Source organism: Lepidothrix coronata, unplaced genomic scaffold, assembly GCF_001604755.1.
Source record: "Lepidothrix coronata isolate B3197 unplaced genomic scaffold, Lepidothrix_coronata-1.0 Scaffold310, whole genome shotgun sequence".
NCBI lineage: Eukaryota > Metazoa > Chordata > Aves > Passeriformes > Pipridae > Lepidothrix > Lepidothrix coronata.
In genome coordinates this window covers 132,562-151,079 of record NW_016690490.1, presented here as the reverse complement: position 1 = coordinate 151,079, position 18,518 = coordinate 132,562, and the positions used below count along the sequence as shown (strand labels likewise).

The window sequence follows — 18,518 nt, the reverse complement described above, 5'->3', positions numbered from 1 at the left end:
AATAGGGTTACAAATACCATATTTCACTGACAAGGACTGCAAGAAGTCATGCTTCAGACAGCTTTTGATGTTATTGACTATGTTCCTGTAATTTGTGTTGGCTGAGAACCTAAGCAGAATGGACCATTGGCTGCATATCAAATGAAAAGCCAAAAGAAATTTGCAGTTTCATTCCTAGAGATAACAAATTAAGGTCCCTTTGACATCTAAGTTATGGACTCTGACATACCAAAGTGTCAATGCATCCTAAGAAAAATATAGTGCAAGACTCCAACTGGCGATCAGAGACCTCACAAAAGAGCAACTAGAGACAAAGACACAGGAACAATTAACACTTTTGAAACAGTTAAGGGGTAACAATCCATCGGAACAGGTGTTCTGTTACAGTTGTGAAGAAAATTGTCTTCAAAGAAAGTTCACTCTTGGCAATGAAAGCCTCAACAGAAAAATGCAAATGATCACTGAGTACTCTATTTTGACTTGTCTAACTATATAATAAATATATAGCAGTCAATAGTTTTGTCAAGTCAAAGACTTGGGTTTTTAACACATTTGTATGGAAGTTCAATAGTTGGAATATAATTGTCTCAGCAACCCAAAACTTAACTGTCATTCTTGGAACTCTGAATATGAGTAAAGAGTCTCATAGGAATCGTTAAGAAAAAGCTTCACTAGATTAAGATCCAATGACCTTAGCAACAGTGGAAAAGGGAATTACCAGTCAGCAACATAATTGGCTTCCCCTTACTTAATTTTCAAGGTGTCTTGTGGCCTAGGCGGTTTGTGAGTTATTTTCTTTTTCTTTTTTTTTTTTAGTGCAAGATAGGTCATCAAGACATCATTAAATCAACATTTTGTTCTGGATTGGAAGGAATTAAAAAAATTAAAATGTGCTGGATCAATAGGCTATATATAAAAAAAGTAATGAGCAAATTGGCGAGTAAAAAAGAATCACAAAGTCAACCAAGGACTGAATCATAACTAGAAAGCTGAAAAATATGTTAAAAAAAAAAAGGGTTAAGTGATCCAGCAAACAACTGCAAGAGTGATTCTGGAGTAGCATATGAAAACTCATTTTTCTGCATAAACAGTATTAGTATATATTTATGATCTTCAAAAAAACGAAGGCTAACAGATTGGAAGGAACTTTATATTTGAGTCAACATAGTCATGGCACATACTACTTGGTAAGAAACTTTTTAAATAACTTGTCATTTTTTTTTTTTTTAGAAATGTTGTAATTTTCATCATGATACTTATTCATCTTCTCATTTACATGAGAAAATTAAAGTAAAATAACTGTATGTATCATTAGATCTTCCAGTATGGGCCTGCCTTACCTAATGCAATATATTCACTACCAATATAGACATGCATTATCAGATTCACTCTGGGCTTAATTTTTTTAAATTAAGTTAAAATAAGTTCTGGCTGAGCAAGCCATTCATTTTCTTCCTAGAGCAGGAAGGTAGGACTTTTACCTGAAATAAATTATATTTCTCGGACAATAATTTTTGTTGAGCATCCAAATAAACAGGATAATTTTGGCAGATTGTCCCATTCTTATCCCCTTCTCTCAATTTAAATTCCTGAAAGACAGAAAAACAAGACTAGAAAACGTAGGGAAAATATCTCTTTTCCATAATCGAGATATTTTTGCAATTTGTATAGTTCTAAAAAAAAGTTAGTTTTGTAATTAATACATAATCTTTCCATAATTTTGGAAAGAAGAAAATAATAACAATTATATAAACCAGCCATCAAGTCATCCCCACCAGAAAAAAATCCAGTCTTAAGGGATATTAATCTGACAAAAATGGATGATAAACATAATCCCTGAATAAAAATTATAAAATATATTATAAAACTATACAAATTATAAAACATATAAAATATTTTAAACAATTGCCATAGATATTAGACTATTACCATAATATATTCATTTTACTGGATGGTTGTTCCTGTGACTTTAAAGTTATATCAATGTCAAGCAGAGTAATCAACAGGGAATCAAATCCTTAATATTCAGACACATGTTTTGAGTGCTTGCTTTTTGCCTTCTTATTTTTCTGTAACAGATGGGTCAGCAGCTACCTTGAATAAATTTTACTTCTTGCCCTCTTTGCAATGGCTACTTTGGGTTCTGAGTTCACCTAGTTTAAACAAAACTCTGTTTAATTCTATTACATCAGATTTATCTAATACTGGTTTTGTATTTGCACTTACATTCATATTTATAGAGTATTTGAATTTGCTTTTAGATCATACCAGATCTTATATGTTCACAAATAGACTTTAAAGGCAGTATACTAAAAAATAAGCAGGAGAACTCCAGTTTAGAGCTGTTGCTCTTTTAGTTTGAAAAGTTAGCAAAATAACAGTGTAATCCTTTATACAGTGGAAACTAATAAACTGTTATGAGAATGTCCTTTTTCACAATGGAAATGTTGTTCCAAAAAGACAGGTGATGTTTTATAATTAACCTAAACTGGCATATTCCCCAAATTTAAAAAATAAGATTTTTTTTCTACGGAAACAAAATTGAATGCTTTTCAACATAGATTAATACAAATCTTATTTCATGGCTTTCCTAATATCTGCCTTGGCATTTAAAACAATAAATATCTTTCTATTTTATAAAACATGATACAAATGGAGTTTCAGACTACTTAATGAGGACTTTAGATTCAAGGTCTTACTGCTGAGCTTAGTAAATTTTCAACACAGTAATTATTTCCTGAATACTAGAATTTGCTAAATATATTCCAAGCACTTATTTTTCATACTGCATAATTAATCAAATTACAGCATTGTCTTACATTATTTTCAAATTTTAATCTTGAATAAGGTTATTCTCAAATTAGCTCGATCAGACAGTTTCACAGCAGTGATATATTTAGACAATGATAGATGTATAGCCCATTTATTATTCTTGTAGTAGCAGCTGTTGGCAGCTATGCTGCCGTCCAAATCGTAGTAGCTTTTCTGATGGTAAGAACTTCCATGTGGAAGAGACAGCAACATCATGGAGAACTACGATGTGTCTAGGATATCTGTGTAGGTACAGTCACCTGAAGGTTGCAGAAGTTAATCTTGTATCTTATAGAAGAACATAAAAGACAGACAAGTCCAAAATAAAGACCCTAAAACCTTGCTTAATTACAGTTAAAGTACAAAAGTACTTAAAATCTACTAGAGGTTAATTTTTTGATCATAAATTCTCAGTGTCCACATCATCTGCATCATAAATCTACATCATAAACGTGTAAATCTTCCCAATGCTTAGCAGCTAGGCAACTAGCTCTCACTTTCAATTGATATTCCTCTGCATGCTTTGCCTGCAGGACCCAGTTTGGTAAGCGCTCTAAGCATATACTACTTTATTATGCTCTTTACAGAGGATGGCCAGAGAAAGTACAAATTTTTTTTGTGATCTTCCTATGCTTCATCAGATTACAGGTTAGACTGTTCTTCCCGTATGTGGAAGACAGTTTCATAATCCTTCCAGACAGAATCGGAAGCAGAATCTTCTCATGTTCATTTTTCTACCCAACAAACACGTTATCTTTTAACAGGCTCTGGAATTCTTCCTTTTGAAGTTGCTTCACTTTGCACAGAATACCAGCAAATTTATTGGGTAAGCAAAAAAGAAGCAGCAAAAGTTAGCACAGCTAGAGATTATATCACTCAGTTATAAGAACTGAGACTGGATACCAGTTTCTGCACCAGTGAATGGAGCCAGAGAAGTATTTGGGGAGAAGCCACCACTTCCAAGCACACTCTCTACATGCCAGTTCTCTGTGTTGCCTAACTTTTCTGCTGGTCCAATAAACATTTGATTAATCCACAGATTGTAAAGTAAACTGTAACTCTGAGAAGATAAGGCTGGGAATTATGATCAGAAATAAGTATCATCCTGTATCCAAGAACAGGTCCACTACAATCCATTCTGTGTCCAAAGGGATAGGAAATGCGACTGGATTCTGTTCTCAGCACCTATTATCTAGTCCCCCAATCAGTATGCTGGATTCTGTGGCAGGTATTTTAAGTGCCTAATCCTTCCTCAGGCTTTACTTTGGGAAACCAGGCACTGAGGTCAAGGTTGTGGATTGTCTCAGCTACACAGGTGCTGTCAAGATATATGTGCAACAAGCAGTTTTCCAAACCTAAATCTTTTTTTTCCACGTAACCCAACATGGTCAAGGTTGTCCTGAGCTTTATAAAACTTGAATTAATGGTAGGTATTATGTGACAGTACCCTGCATATGTAAAAGGTCTGATGAGATCATATAATCCACATATACACATATAATAATCAGGAAAACAGTAACATTTATTTATAGTTACACTTAAAAAAAATTCATATTAATATTAAACTATGCATCTTTCTTGACAAAGCAAGAAAATTATATAATTTTTGTAGAATTATGAGAAAATTAAAGCTTACTGCTATAAATCACAGATTAGTTCTAAAGGGATATTAAAATCAGAATATAATAACAAAGTATTCTTACCTCCAGTTTCTTGTATAAATTTCTTGGGTCAGACGATGTCACTAGGCTTTCCTCACATTCTTCTCTACTGTTGACCTTTTTGTGTTTTAATTGATGTGACTGTAGCTTTTCATAACTATGTGTCAACTTTGAAAACTAAAAACAAAACAGAGTTGAACATGAAAAAATCTATCAAAGATGACCACATGGCCAAAGTTTTCTTTAAACTAGAAACACCAACTGCAGCTTCAGCATTCTAAATGTTTAATCAATGTAACAAAAAATCAATTAATAAAGTTAATCTATTATAGATGAACAAGACTAAGCTCTCACATAAATGTTAGTTAACATTTCAAATGGGTTCATTTGACAGCTACTTAACTCTGCTGAAGTTCTTCATAGCAGTTACCCATAGAGTCACTTCCTTTATAATGTTTATATGGAATGTTCTATACTTGTTTACTGCCATCTTGTGTTGACATTTTTAAAGGATGCTTCGCTAGTAAGAATGACAGATTATCATTAATGTACTTTAAATTTGCATGTTTCTTTGTTATAGAGAAAATTGTGGAAATGTTACATGTGTGATGATTGCATTCTGCTGGAATTACCACAGAGTGTCTCACAGAATTAGATACTAAATAGACAAAAGACACTGCCTACTGATCTTACCATGAAAACCCAGCTTAGGACTCAGAGGAAAGGAGGTAGAGGAAGAGAAGGGAAGGCACCAAGGGAAGTACCAGCCCCTTCAGAAAAACAGCTGGTCTGATCAACAGTTCACTCTACTGCACAAGCAAAGGGTCTCTCTAGTGGCTGTTAACAGGTTTGATACAGAAAACTGACATTATCTAGTAGGGATATGTACATTTGTTTTGGGGAAAAAAAAGCAAACTCAAGAATATTGACAAAGGAAACACTAAAAATATAGTTTTAAGGAAAGCTGAGCAAAAGAACTTTGTGAAGAATGTTGAGTGGAAAAGAACCTTATAACTACTGATCGTGTCTCTTGTTGATAAATTCCTTTAAATTCAGGTATATATGACTTTAAAAATTCCGACTCTAACATAAAGTTCTTTGTATAACCAAACAAAATCCATAAAATCTCATATTTTTGTTAACTGCTCAAAGTGAAATACTGTTTGGAAAATAAACTACTTCCAAGGAAGTAATTGGAAATGGAATGGAGTCCTGTTGAATCAACACGGACTGAACAACTGAGGTTTGTGCAGATGACAATGATGGCCAAAGAAGTCTAGAAAAGATACAGAAACTGAAGCAAAAAAAATTGTATGGAAACTTCCTAGCGACATTTAAGATGAACTTGGGAATCATCATATGGGACAGAGAAAACTAATTGAAAAGATGAAAAGAAGATAGATTGTCCTGGGCTAGAAAGTTTCATGACATGGGGAGGCCTGTGGATAGATCTGACCAACTTGGAATGTCTGAATAGCAATTCTGTAACACAGATTTACAGAGCTGAGATACTGCCTTCAAAACCGAATCAGAAGTCTTGCAGAGTATCTGCCTATATTTGAAGTTGACCTTGCCAGAGAACACAGTTAAGATAAAATATTTGAAATTAGTCAAGAGTATACAGGCTCAAACAACATGGAACTCATTGCCCTTGGAAGAAAGATACCCTTTTGCAAATAACAGTTTTGCTCTTGAATATATTATGGCATATATGAACTGCCTGGGAAGAGCAAACTCAGATAAGACAGGTATTAGAATGTTCAGGCTAAAAAGGTTAGGAAATACAAGATCCAGCAATTCAGCAAATCAGTCTAAAATGGAACAGAACGGCTAAAATCAGAAAATTCAGTCTAAGCATTTAGTGACATAATGACACATAGTAATATATGTATATGACATATTCTAGTATATTACAGACAGATTAGATTCTGGATGTTATCATAACTAGAAACTAGACTAAAAGCCAAGAATCCTTCCATTTAATGCTAGATATTCACTTTAAAACATCCAAGTTGTTCTCTTTGCATGTTTTACATATTAAAGAAAAAGAACAACAAACAAAAGACCAAAAGATGAGGCACTTTAGTGAATTCTGGGGTAGAATTAATCTAAGTTCAGATTTCTGAAAGTTAGACATACAAGCCTGAGCTACTCTGCATTAGAAAAAGCTGCCTTCAAATGCTTAGTCATTTCAGCTATCTTAAATTCTTGTCATACACTGACATGAGTTGTATTCTAGGGGTGTCCATTTCTCTCCACTGACTCTAAAGGGAGCCTGAGGTAGTTCAGATGTAGCCATCTAGCTTTTAAATGTCTAAGCAAGGCAATTAGTTGCCAAGTGCTCAGAGCAAGAATAGATTCTTGTTCTTTTGGTGAGAGATTTCTGTCATTTTCAAAATGAGAATAAATATGAGACATAAATTAAAAAAAAAAAAAAGAAGGAACAAGTAATGAAGATGAACTTCTAAAGTTTTTGCTATTTAATTATGACAAAATGTTGTACATTTGACTGAGTCCAGCAGTGTGGCCTAGGAGTTTCAGGTTACATACCAGGAATTATTTCCCTAATACAAGAAAAATATAGGTATTACTGCATTCAACAGGCACACAATCAATTCAGTGGGACTGCTGCTCATTAAACAGCTGCTTTTAGCAGTACCAAGGGAAAAAAAGTGCAGAGAACAGAAAAGAAATTTGTTTGAAATAGTCTAGCATTCTGATAGCCAGAAAAAGTGATCCTTTCTATTTCTAGTGAGATTAGGGAGGAACAAATCTTGGAAGCAATTTTAAGAATACATCTGCAGAGAAAGCTACGACGCTATTGGTATATAGTGACATACCATTTGTGCAAAACCAAAGTGTAGCTCTTAATATTATACAGTTTAGAAGGTGGGATAACTTCCAAGTGATGATAAGAACCAAAAGAAGGGAGTCAAAGGAGATAAGGCAAAGATTAATATTGTCAAGGAAGCTCTATATTTTAGATATGAGTTTGTGTAGCTGAGAATTGGGGACATTAAAGTAATTTTACTGTAGACCCTGCAGCACTCTAATTCAAGAAAGAAACTTAATAAGGAGACTGGTAAAAGCTAGAGACACAGAGTGGGATAGTCCTGTCTAGCACAGGTGCTTGGAATTGTTCTGACAGGCAGACTTCTGTTTATCACAGAGAATCCAGGCAGACCTCCTAACGTAGGCATTCAACAGTTTACTTCTTCAGTTAGTGTGTACAAGATGGGCATTTCATGAAGAAATATGGTTTGGTGAAAGGATAAGAATGGGGATCAGAAAATAAAATGGAAAGAGCATCAGTGCTGAAACCTTTGTCAAAATAAACAGGATGACTGAGAGAAGAGGAAATGTTTGGAGACATGGACTGGGAAAATATTCTTAAGAGCTATAAATCTAAACTTCTGAATAAAGATAAAAGAAGAAGCAATCAAGAAACTCAAAGAAAGGTTAGGTGGTCTAAGTGGTAACTAAAGAGGAGGAGCTGGGCAAAAAATATAACCAGGTTTAAAGAAAAAAGCTTGTAGGTAGGAAATATCAGATACTTTTTTTCTTTTAAAAAGGAGAAAATGTTGTATTTGCCTGTGGAAAGGACCTGTAGGGTAACTAAGAGCTTCAAAATAAAAATCTGTATAAAAAATGGCCTGGAGTTTTAAATTCAGAAGGTTCAATTTCATTGAAGATCTTAGCAAGAACATGTAACATAAACCAAATCATTTTTAGCATGTGATTAAAAAAATCATTAAGAAGTGAAAAATATTGCAGCAAATGTGAAAAAGGATAGGACAAGAGAGAGATATACTATATTTTGGGCGATAGTTCTGCATTGCTAAAGGTAACTTACATCTTATACGTAAAAAGTCACACTGTTTTTCACTGTGTGATGTTTATCTTCTCCATAATCATGTTAAGATTTTTTTTTTAATGTAATTTGTGTAAATGATAAAACAGCTTTTATTTCTACCTACTTTCCCAAATGACTGAAAGTGTTAATTACAAAACAACCAAAGCATTCACTGCTTACTTACAGAACTGTTTGCCAAATCAATTTTCATATATAAAACAAAATATAAATTAAAGACAACATAACATTAAAAATAAGTAATGCATTTATTTGTTTGATGTATTCAGGTGGTGTTATCACTTCTAAATGAAAATAATGATAGCCAATTTATGCAATCTAAGATGATTATATAGTAAGTGTGATGACTGGAAATTATAACACTAAGTATCTGGTAGGAGAATCCAGTGAAGGGAACAGAAAAATGGCCAGAAAAACAATGCAGAATTGTGTATGTTAACTTCTTCAAATGTGAGAAACAGAAACAACTGAAGTTTCGTAAAAATTTTTGATTTATGATTGAAGTAGAAAATACTGAAGAAATAAAAATGCAGGTGGCAAAGCAAACACAGCCAAACAGAATCATAAAACCATAGAATGGTTTGGGTTGAAAAGGACCTTTAAAAGATCATCTAGTCCAACCCTTTGCCATGAACAGGAAGATCTTTCACTGGAACAGGTTGGTCAAAGCCCCACCCAACCTGGCCTTGGAATGGAGCATCCACAACTTCTCTGGGCAATCTGTTCCAGTGTTTCACCACCCTCACTGAAAAAAACCCAAACTGTTCCTCAGGTTTCAGTTTAAAACAGGCCCTGATAGGAAGTCTGTCCCCATCTTTCTAATAAGCCCCATTTAACTACTGAAAGGCTGCACTAAGCTTTCCCTGGAGCCTTTTCTTCTCCAGCTCTCAAAGCCTGTCTTCACAGGAGAGGTGCTTCAGAATCTTTGTTGCCTCCACTTGACTCGCTCTAACCAGGTCCGTGTCTTTCTTGTACTGAGTGCCCCAGAGCTGGATGCAGCACTCTGGGTGGGGTCTCACCAGAGCTGAGTGGAAGGGAAGAACCACCTCCCTCAACCTGTTGGCCACATTTCTTTTTATGCAGCCCAGGATACAATTGGCTTTCTGGGCTGTGAGTACACTCTGAAATAAATAAAGCTCAAACAAATTCCCGGTATCATTAATCTAGCTTACTCCTGTTTTGATACTATGGAAAGCTGTACCTTATGGAAAACTACCAAATCACTTTAATTGTCCCTTAAAAGCAGAAAAATGTGTAGCAAGAACAGTTTAAATCTTAGAATTCCTGATGTGCATCAGAGTCTTAATAGCATAAATCTAACTATGTTTTATTCATTTTCAGTTTTTGTTAGTCCGAAGTCAGGAAATCACATATCTGTCTTCATAACAGATGTTACAATCACATCAAAATCCATCCAAGCAGTTTGGACATGACAGTACAGAAATTATAACGGAGCCTGGGAGGAAGTTGTAGTCATCATCATTTGTATGACACGATTCATCTTTCCCAAATCCATAACACTACATCTATATCATTTGGCATGTATAAGCTTTTTATAATGCAATCACAAAATAATGAAATTGACATTTTTCTTACTTGAGATTTCAGTGCTTGAAGCTGAGTTTCATAGCTCTGAGCCATTTCATATTTAGTTTTCTGTAAGTCTTCCAATTTTTGTTGAAGTAGTCCCACCTACAGTTAGAATAAGCACTCAAATGTATCTTTTCTGAAGTGTTTCAAAGTAGGTCATTTTTGGAAAAGTAATTTTACACTTTGGAAGAAGACCATTGCTTAAGGGAGAGATATTAAAAATATATTTTAATGCAGTAACCTAATAATAAAACTGGATACCACAAACCCAGATTGTGGTATCAACATAAAATTGGGAGATTTTATAGTAAAAAACCTCAGTGTATACTTATGTTATGATTTAATGATAATATTGTACAAGGCTGTCATAAAAGATAATTTCTGAAAGTTTTTCTGACCCGGTTATGTGAATGCTGTACCCCATTGTGAAAAATTTCCTTGAATGGTTCTAATAAATCATATGAAAGACTTTCCACTACTTATGTACAAATTATTGGAAGACCTCGTAGACTCATTTCAGCTCCCTAAGTACAGTGCCATTTGAGAAAACTTGAATTATTACTGAGTTTCACAGAGATCTGAGAAATATGACCAGGTGCATACATGACACTTACGCTTTTCTGGAAGGACAGCTGGAAGCTAGGCAGAATATGCTAAAGTATTTCAGATAACATCTCTGTACAGGCAAATAAATTGAGGCTTTGAGGATTGGCTACCTGAATTATTCTTTTGGCTCCTCTGACCGCGATGACTAAGGGCAAGTTCCTAATTGCTCATTAGGGAGAGTTACTCCATTTTCAGAACTGCCACTGGCAGTTTAGACACCTAGCTCACACAGCAATGCCCTTGTGTAGACACCTAAATTCAGCTGTCTTGAACTAGAACTGAATGCTATGCAAGGATTTCTTGATGCTTCTGAATGAATACTCAGCAGACAAGACTGTGAAGTACAGACAATACCAAGTACACTGGGGCTTTCAGTTTCGTAAGAAAGTCGAAGTAGTAATACAATTCAAATCTTCACGATGAATAAAATTATCATACAAAAACAGTATATCATGTAAAATGATGAAAATCAGATATAAACAGGAGCTACAGAGACATAATTTTGTGAACCTTTTTGAATTGTACACTTCCATTTAAAATTTCTGATGAAACGAGAAGTGTTGGCATTTAGAAAAAAACCATAAAATTATTTTTTTTACAGTTAAACTGAGGATATTTGATTTAGACTTTAGGGAAACAGAAGAAATATGAGATTTTCAATGACATTTTTACGATCACTTTTCAGAACAGAAGCACAATTTAAAACAAAACACTAAGGATAATTAGTGACCTTTAAAGGGTGTTTGGCATTTTTACATAACAGACCTTATAGAGCATTTAAAGCATACTAATAAGTAAGTACCAGAATAAATACTTCCTTTATAGAACGTGATATTCTTAAATACCTCTTGACCTTTTTGATCCAGTTTGCTTTGGACACTTAATAATTCTTGATCCTGGATATCCATCTTCACTTCTAAAGCTCTCATCTTTCTTTCCCATTCCAGTTGCTTTCTGTTTACCATGATGTCAATTTGATGCACTAATTCCTGAAGTTCAGCTTCACATGGAGAAGGTCTAAAAGCATAAAAAGAAGAGATTTATTTTTTCAAGAGAGAAAACAAATTTTTCTTTACATTGCTAAAACTTTATTTTAATTCTGATGGAATTAACCACTTTTCAACATCAGAAAGAAATGAGAAAGGTAAATGACGCCTTCAAATATAGGTTTAGAGTCAAATGCTCAACTTTTGACTGCACTAAACTGAAAAAACAGCTTCTTAGTATGGATATGTGTTTATCAAAGATCTGTTATTTGGTGCTTAAATTGTGCACATCCCTTGTTTTGATAATTATTACAGGAAATTGGAGCAAATTTTTTAGATTTGTAATGTCATAATTAAAATTTTACGTGATTTTTTTAAAGTCAAATTCTCTAAAACTTCTTTTACATCAACAAATCCTTGAAACTATAATATCATCAATGTTAAGCTTGGAAAGGCTTTTTAAATACAGACATAAATCTTAATGCCAAAAGGCATTAATGTTAAATGTTAAAACTGTTACCAGTGCCATAATGCCATTTTGAAATTCAATATCAAACATAGGATGATAATAAATGAAGCGCAAGCAAGTAGTACACTGTGATCTTCATGTTTCAAAATAAAACTACCCCCCTTCCAAGTGCCTCAAACTCATCTCAAAAGTAGCATTAATGATGCAGTAAACTTTGATCCTCTCTGGGTGGAATATAAAACAGGCTTTTGAAAACAGAAAACAAAGCCATACTGCATCAGGACTACCTCTTCTTTGATACTGCTATAAGGACCTGTGCCCTTCCAGACTCATGTAATGTCATGTGGGAACACCTTGGTGAACCACCAGCAATGACTCAGACATCTTATTTCAGCCTTCGGAAATAGGTACTTCCTTTACTGTGCATCGCGTGGATCATCTAAATATTATTATGCAAGTGCAAAGGCAACTTCTAGCCTAGATCATCAGATTACCCTTTCAGATCCTGACTGGCACCTTTCCCTTTTAAATTTCACTTCTCTCTTTCAGATCATCCCACAAAAGGCAAATTCTGCAGCCCTTGCTAGAAAATTTTCTCTCAGTGGTGCTTGAATTCTTCTTGAACCTAGACCCACCAATATATAAAAAAGGGAGATGCTGAAAGAAAAATTCCTTCTGAAACAGCTTCTCAATTTATCTTCACTATCTCTAATTTCTTACATGGATCCTCTAAGTACACTTGCAGCTGCAAAAGGACAGCTGTATGTGAAGAAGCTACAGATTACTGCTTCTGTTCCACTATCAAAACTACTCTGTACCATGTCACTGGTATTGCTAACAGTGCTGCAGTTATCCCCACCTACTAGCACAGAGGTACTATTTGTGCTGTAACTATTATTTTAGTCCACTAAGTGTTTTGAAAAGAATGCTAACTAGCCCCTTCATAATATGGCCAATCATGTGGTATCAAAATCATGAGAATTTATTTTTTCACTGGTGTGGAATGCAGTGGTTTCTTTTGTTTAATATGCCACCAGGTAAAAAACCACACAGACAATGAATTTGCTCATAAAGCAAAGAAGTATGCATGGGTTTTTTTACCTATACGGATATAGCATTCCCACTTTGTAGAATACATACACCAAATGGGATTCATCATACAGGGAAGTAATGACTTGTACTTAAGCAAAAGGCAGCTTTTTTGGGGGGGTTCATTTACTTTGAAACAGCTCAAACCACTTAAAGGTAGCTCATTTTAAAGTGATGTAGGCAAGCTCTTAATCTTCTTTTATTCTGTTTCCATATAGCTGAAAATAGACATGATTCATATTCTGCTGTCATTAATATCTATTTATCTTCATGTAAAACTAAATGTTTCCAACTTTAGACAAACCAAAATCCAGATTAAAAGTTTTACTCACTCCAGGCCTTTATCACAAATGATTTTTGCACTTATTAGACTTTTCTAGCCCTATTTATTTGTCTTTTGGAGTTCTGCACAGGTCTGTATTTTTCTCACTGTTTCCTAGTAGACACAGAAAGAATATTATTGTCCATACTCTTTAGAATAAAATTGTAATTTAGAAACTGCCATTTCAAGAAATGTCTTGACTGTCTGTCTCTACTTCATACCTTCTTCCCTTATTACTCAGGTTTGCTCACAAATAGGAAAATAAGTATGACCCTATTTATCCAAACACAAGCAAAACTTATGCAGTTAACAAATATTTCCATCTTACACAGAACATTCATTAGTTTTTGGTATTTAACTCAGATTCTTGAACCAATATTAATTCATTTTATTATTGCAAAACTTGCTTTAAAAATAGGAAATACGTAAATCAGTTGTAAATAGTCCATTAGAATCTTCTATCCCAAAGTTCTATTATAAGAACTACAATTAATTTATTTAACAGTTTTCAACCATACAGCATCATACAGATTTGTGGATGGATTATTTGTTATTTATGAGTCTTTGCAGATGCAATATAATTGTCATGATTTCTACCACCATTACTCAGCCATCTTCCCAAATTTTAAAGCTTCTGCATTATCTCTGGAATACTGTCAGCACAGACTGAAATGAATGTCTCCTTTCATTGAATGTGTAGCCTAAACTACTCTTCCAGATTCTTTGTATAGTTAATGGAAATAAATAACTACCAAGAATTCTGGTTTATGATGGGACAAATCACTCTAGAGTCATCTGCAATAGCATAAAATTTCATATATGTCGATTAAAACACAGGCAAGGCGGAATCTGACCTCTTGAAATAGGCTTCTGATTTGTAAAACAGTATCCAAAGAATATCAATCTCTTGTTTTTTTTAATTCAAGTTTTTATATGACTACATTTACCAATCATATGACTAACAAAAACACTCAAAGCAAAAGGGCCACACCACTCAGAATATAGTATTTTACTACAGTAATTTTTATCTATCATGAAAAGTGCATCCACTATTCTTTAGTACAACAAGGTCACTTTCAAATCCTATTAAAATCTTTCTTGGGCCAGAATAAGGTGTGAGAGATTATGCCTGTTTCTATTATTTTAAGAAATACTTTTACACTTAATATATATCACATTACCTTGGACTGTTTCTTGGTACTAATGACAGAATAAACTAGTTAATTTAAAAAATAGGTAACAAGTTTATTTTTAAATTATGATAGATAAATATTCTGTTTAACTTATTATATGAAGAAGTACTTCCTATATTTCTGTTTTCCTTGAAGAGGCTGGATGGTCCTATATTCAATCTGACTCGTGTTTTCACTTCTTTAGAAAGACTTTATGCTGTACTAACATATTTTTTTAGACTAACATTAAAAGAACTAATCTTGGATTATGTAAAAAAAAATAGATGTATTGTGATGGAAAGTGCACTTCATACTGGGGGAGAACAATTGTGGTTATTATCTGTGGAAAATAAGACTAGGGCTTTAGCAATGAATAGTCTTGGATATAAGATTTTTAATGTTTTAAGAGCTGTGACATGTAAGTTGATACTGCTTCAGCGTAGCAACTTCAACTGTTTTTAAAACAGTTTGAAATAACATTTCTTAACATCTTAATAAAACCCTACATAGCTTTCATTTCCCTCCCTTTTGTTCAGGTATGGATATTTTAAAAATTAAGTAACTAACAGCAACAGTGAGTAGAGTATTAGCTAAAGCAGTAAGATGTGTTGTCTTAATTATCAGTAACCTCTCCAGTTTGCATGGAAATAAAAAGAAATTGAGCATCAAGTTTGCTTCTAAAATCATTAATATTTTGTTCCGCATTTTTAATAAACCTGCATAATTCAATTCCATCATATTCTCAAGTCCCAAGACACTAAGTCATTACTTACTTAGTGACAGCTTGTTCCTGGAACAATTCTAAGGCCTCCTCCATAATACTGATTGTCGTTTTAACCTGTTAAAACACCAAAAATCAAGTAATTCAGATTCTTAAATGCATACATTTACACAGCCAAGTAGTACATACTGGATAGTACTACGCTTTCCTTTAAATCTCTGTAATTTTCCGATTGCAAACAACAAGGACAGTGGAATGCAGCTCTAGTTACAGGCTGGAATGGGGAAGACGAAAACTTCTGGAATAAGCTCAGATCTGTGACAGCAGCTCTCGCATTTGGGGCAGCACTGACATACTAGAGGTGGTGCTAGCCTGAGCGTAGCCCTGGCTTTCCATGAGGGACACTCTGAAACACATAAACCTAAATTTGCCATAGATCCATGGCTGCATGCATCAAACATTTCTGTTCCTTTGAGCACCAAAATTAACCTACATCCCGGATATAATTGCTCTCAAACACAGTTTTGGACTCCTATTGATTATTCACTCCCTTGCTTGGCAGGTGAGGTCTAAAACAAACAGTCATCAAGTATCTCAGCAGACAGATCAGAACAAGGCTGTTACTGGGACCAGTCCAGTTCTGTGGGTCCAGCAGGACATGAGGATGTGGGGGCAAGCCTGCCTGCATCCAAGAACAGGAGCCAGCCACACTATAGGTGATGGGGTAGCATGAAACATCCCTAATTCCTTATGGGAGAGAGCAGTGGGGGCTCTCAAGAGTACACACGGAGGTGTGGATACTGTCACAGGGCACTGCAGCCTTGGCTCCACAAGGACCAGGCACCTGAGGTGACACAGGCACAGGAGCACTGGCTCCACAAGGACCAGGCACCTGAGGTGACACTGCCACCAGGGCACGGGCTGCACAGGGGACCCGCACCTGAGGTGACACTGCCACAGGACCAGCACTTCTGACTCTGTTGGAGACCGACGCCTGAGCTGAAACAGGCACATGGGCACTGGCCCCACAGGGGACCCATACCTGAGGTGACACTGCCACAGGGGCACTGCCTGGCTCCAAGAGGGACCGGGCACCTGAGGTGACACAGGCACAGGAGCACTGGCTCCACAAGGACCGGCACCTGAGGTGACACTGCCAAAGAATCAGCACCCGTGACACCATAGGAGACCGACACCTGAGGCGACACAGGCACAGGGGCAGCCACGGCTGTACGGGCACCTGAGGAAACCGGGGCACCGACAGCACCCCCTGGGTTCTCGGCACCTGACGAGACCGGGACACCGACGGCATGCCCCGCGCCCCCGAGGCCTCCCCCTCCCCTCCCGTTACCTGCCGCGTTCCCCCTCCGCTCCTTCCGCACCCGCTGTCTCTATGGCCTCGGTACGAGCCCCGCAGCCCGGCCACCCGCCCCGGCCTGCCCAGTCCCGTCCCGTCCCGTCCCGTCCCGTCCCGTCCCGTCCCGTCCCGTCCCGCCGCAGCTGCCGCCCGTCCCGCCGCTCCCCGCTGCCGTCGCCGCGGTAACGCGGAGGGCGGCGAGCGAGGCGGGAAGGCGGCCGGGACAGGGCAGGGACAGGGCGGGCACCAGCTCCGGCCGGGAGTGGAGGGGGGCGCCCAGGGTATCCCGGTGTCACGGCCGGCACCGCTCCCGGTGTCTTTTGCAGGGCCCCGCGTCCCTCCAGTAGCCGCCCATCGATCTGAAGGAAGCTGGAGCTGGAAAGAGCACCAGGGGTAAAGAACATGTACTTCAACATAATTTAAGAAATCGGTAGGCAAGATGGTTTGAGTTTTTTCTCCTCTTCCTTTTTTTTTTCCCCCTCTCCTTCCTCTTAAAACACTGTTATTACTAGATATTGAAAAGGCTGAACATTATTCTTTCCTTCCTGAATGACTAACTATGCTTTTGTAAAAGGGCTTCAAATGATTTTCAGGTTTTTTTGCAAACGACCTCGACCTGATGACATTTCTCTTTACATTCTTGTGGCCTTCAGTCTGTCTTATTCAACAACAAAATGCTTTTAGGAATCACAGCTACTTCAGCTTTTTATAGGAATAATTTCGGGTTTTTAGGTTTAGTGAGTTTTTCTACCAGGATGGTTCTATTCACTTTGTACTTATTGTTCTGAAATTGCACAGAGCATTTTCGGGAGCTGCTAGTCTGCTTCTGTACACTAAATTTCAGGCTTTGACTTTGTTTTACTTAGTATGTTTACTGAAATTAGCCAAGTGAGCGGCATTTTTAATATCAGGTCCAAGGAATAATCTATTTTATTTCATTCCTACATACAATGCTGAGGCAGATGATTTTCATGTCAGCAGAAATGCTGTTTCAAGCTATGAAATATGAAAAATACCTTTTTTAAATGAGAGACTAAAATAAAATTATATGCAGAGTTTCAAGAAAGTCACAGGATTACAGAATTGGTTGGAAGGGACCTCTGGAGATGACCTAGTCCAACCACTCTGCCAAGGCAAGGTCATGTAGAGCAGGTGACACAGGAACTTCTGATAAAACTTGCTTACTCACTCTGGCAAATAACAGACAATTTTCCCTTGTAGCCTTTCTAAAAGATTACTAAAATATCTTTATTTTTGATTTACACTTCTTTCATGGCTGTGTGTCGTTTCAGGAGTATCCCAGGAATGCTGATCTCTTCTCTGACGAGTGACAGAACCTGAGGGAATGGTCTGAAGTTGTGTCAGGGCAGGTTTAGGTTGGATATGAGAAAAAGATTCTTCACCCAAAGCCAAAATGCTGCTCCTGAGCTGAGGCCATTGGCTCCCAAAACAGCATCTCACAGCCCTGTAGCAGCCTTGAGCCCCAGTTATGGCTGCACCATGTCAGAGGTGGCCTGGAGGACAGGCAGCCAGGCACCTAGGGAAGAGTGGAGAAAGTTGTGGGACCTGTTGTTGCACTCAGAGCCCTGAAAAAATTTTCTTTATTACACTCTGTAATACTTCATGACACTTTTCTTTATTATTTTCTTACTGTAATAGAATTAGTGTTTCAAATATAATTTCTTCTAATTGAAATAGGTTTGAGAATTTTTTTAAATAGTGAAATTTGGGATGATTTATTTTAAATACATAACTTTAGGATGATTTAAAGTATTGTGTACTAGAAATAATTTTATGTAACTCCTTGCAAATTTCCATTTGTTCATCCGCTGCAACTGAAGTGCACTTTTCATCCACATTTCC

General features: G+C 36.4%; 1 protein-coding gene across 7 annotated transcripts in view; it reads right to left on the bottom strand.

Moving 5' to 3' along the window:
• DEUP1 (deuterosome assembly protein 1) overlaps nucleotides 1-17,012 on the bottom strand; it is a 42,229-nt gene extending 25,217 nt beyond the window's left edge. For 2 of the 7 annotated variants that reach the window (XR_001878484.1, XM_017837772.1), the window contains exons 1-7: nucleotides 16,341-16,604; nucleotides 15,351-15,415; nucleotides 11,385-11,556; nucleotides 9,940-10,035; nucleotides 4,515-4,649; nucleotides 1,482-1,589; nucleotides 230-304 (exon numbers count right to left, since the gene is read on the bottom strand). Coding sequence is in view for 6 of the 7 variants with exons in the window: in XM_017837772.1 (XP_017693261.1) it covers nucleotides 230-304; nucleotides 1,482-1,589; nucleotides 4,515-4,649; nucleotides 9,940-10,035; nucleotides 11,385-11,556; nucleotides 15,351-15,415; nucleotides 16,341-16,481 (792 nt within the window). In the remaining variant the exon portion in view is untranslated. Of the gene's footprint in view, nucleotides 1-229; nucleotides 305-1,481; nucleotides 1,590-4,514; nucleotides 4,650-9,939; nucleotides 10,036-11,384; nucleotides 11,557-15,350; nucleotides 15,416-16,340; nucleotides 16,605-16,649; nucleotides 16,727-16,960 lie in introns of those variants that run through there. The other 5 variants (XM_017837776.1, XM_017837774.1, XM_017837775.1 and 2 more) reach the window with 5 other exon arrangements.
• Between the last annotated feature and the right edge of the window lie 1,506 nt (nucleotides 17,013-18,518).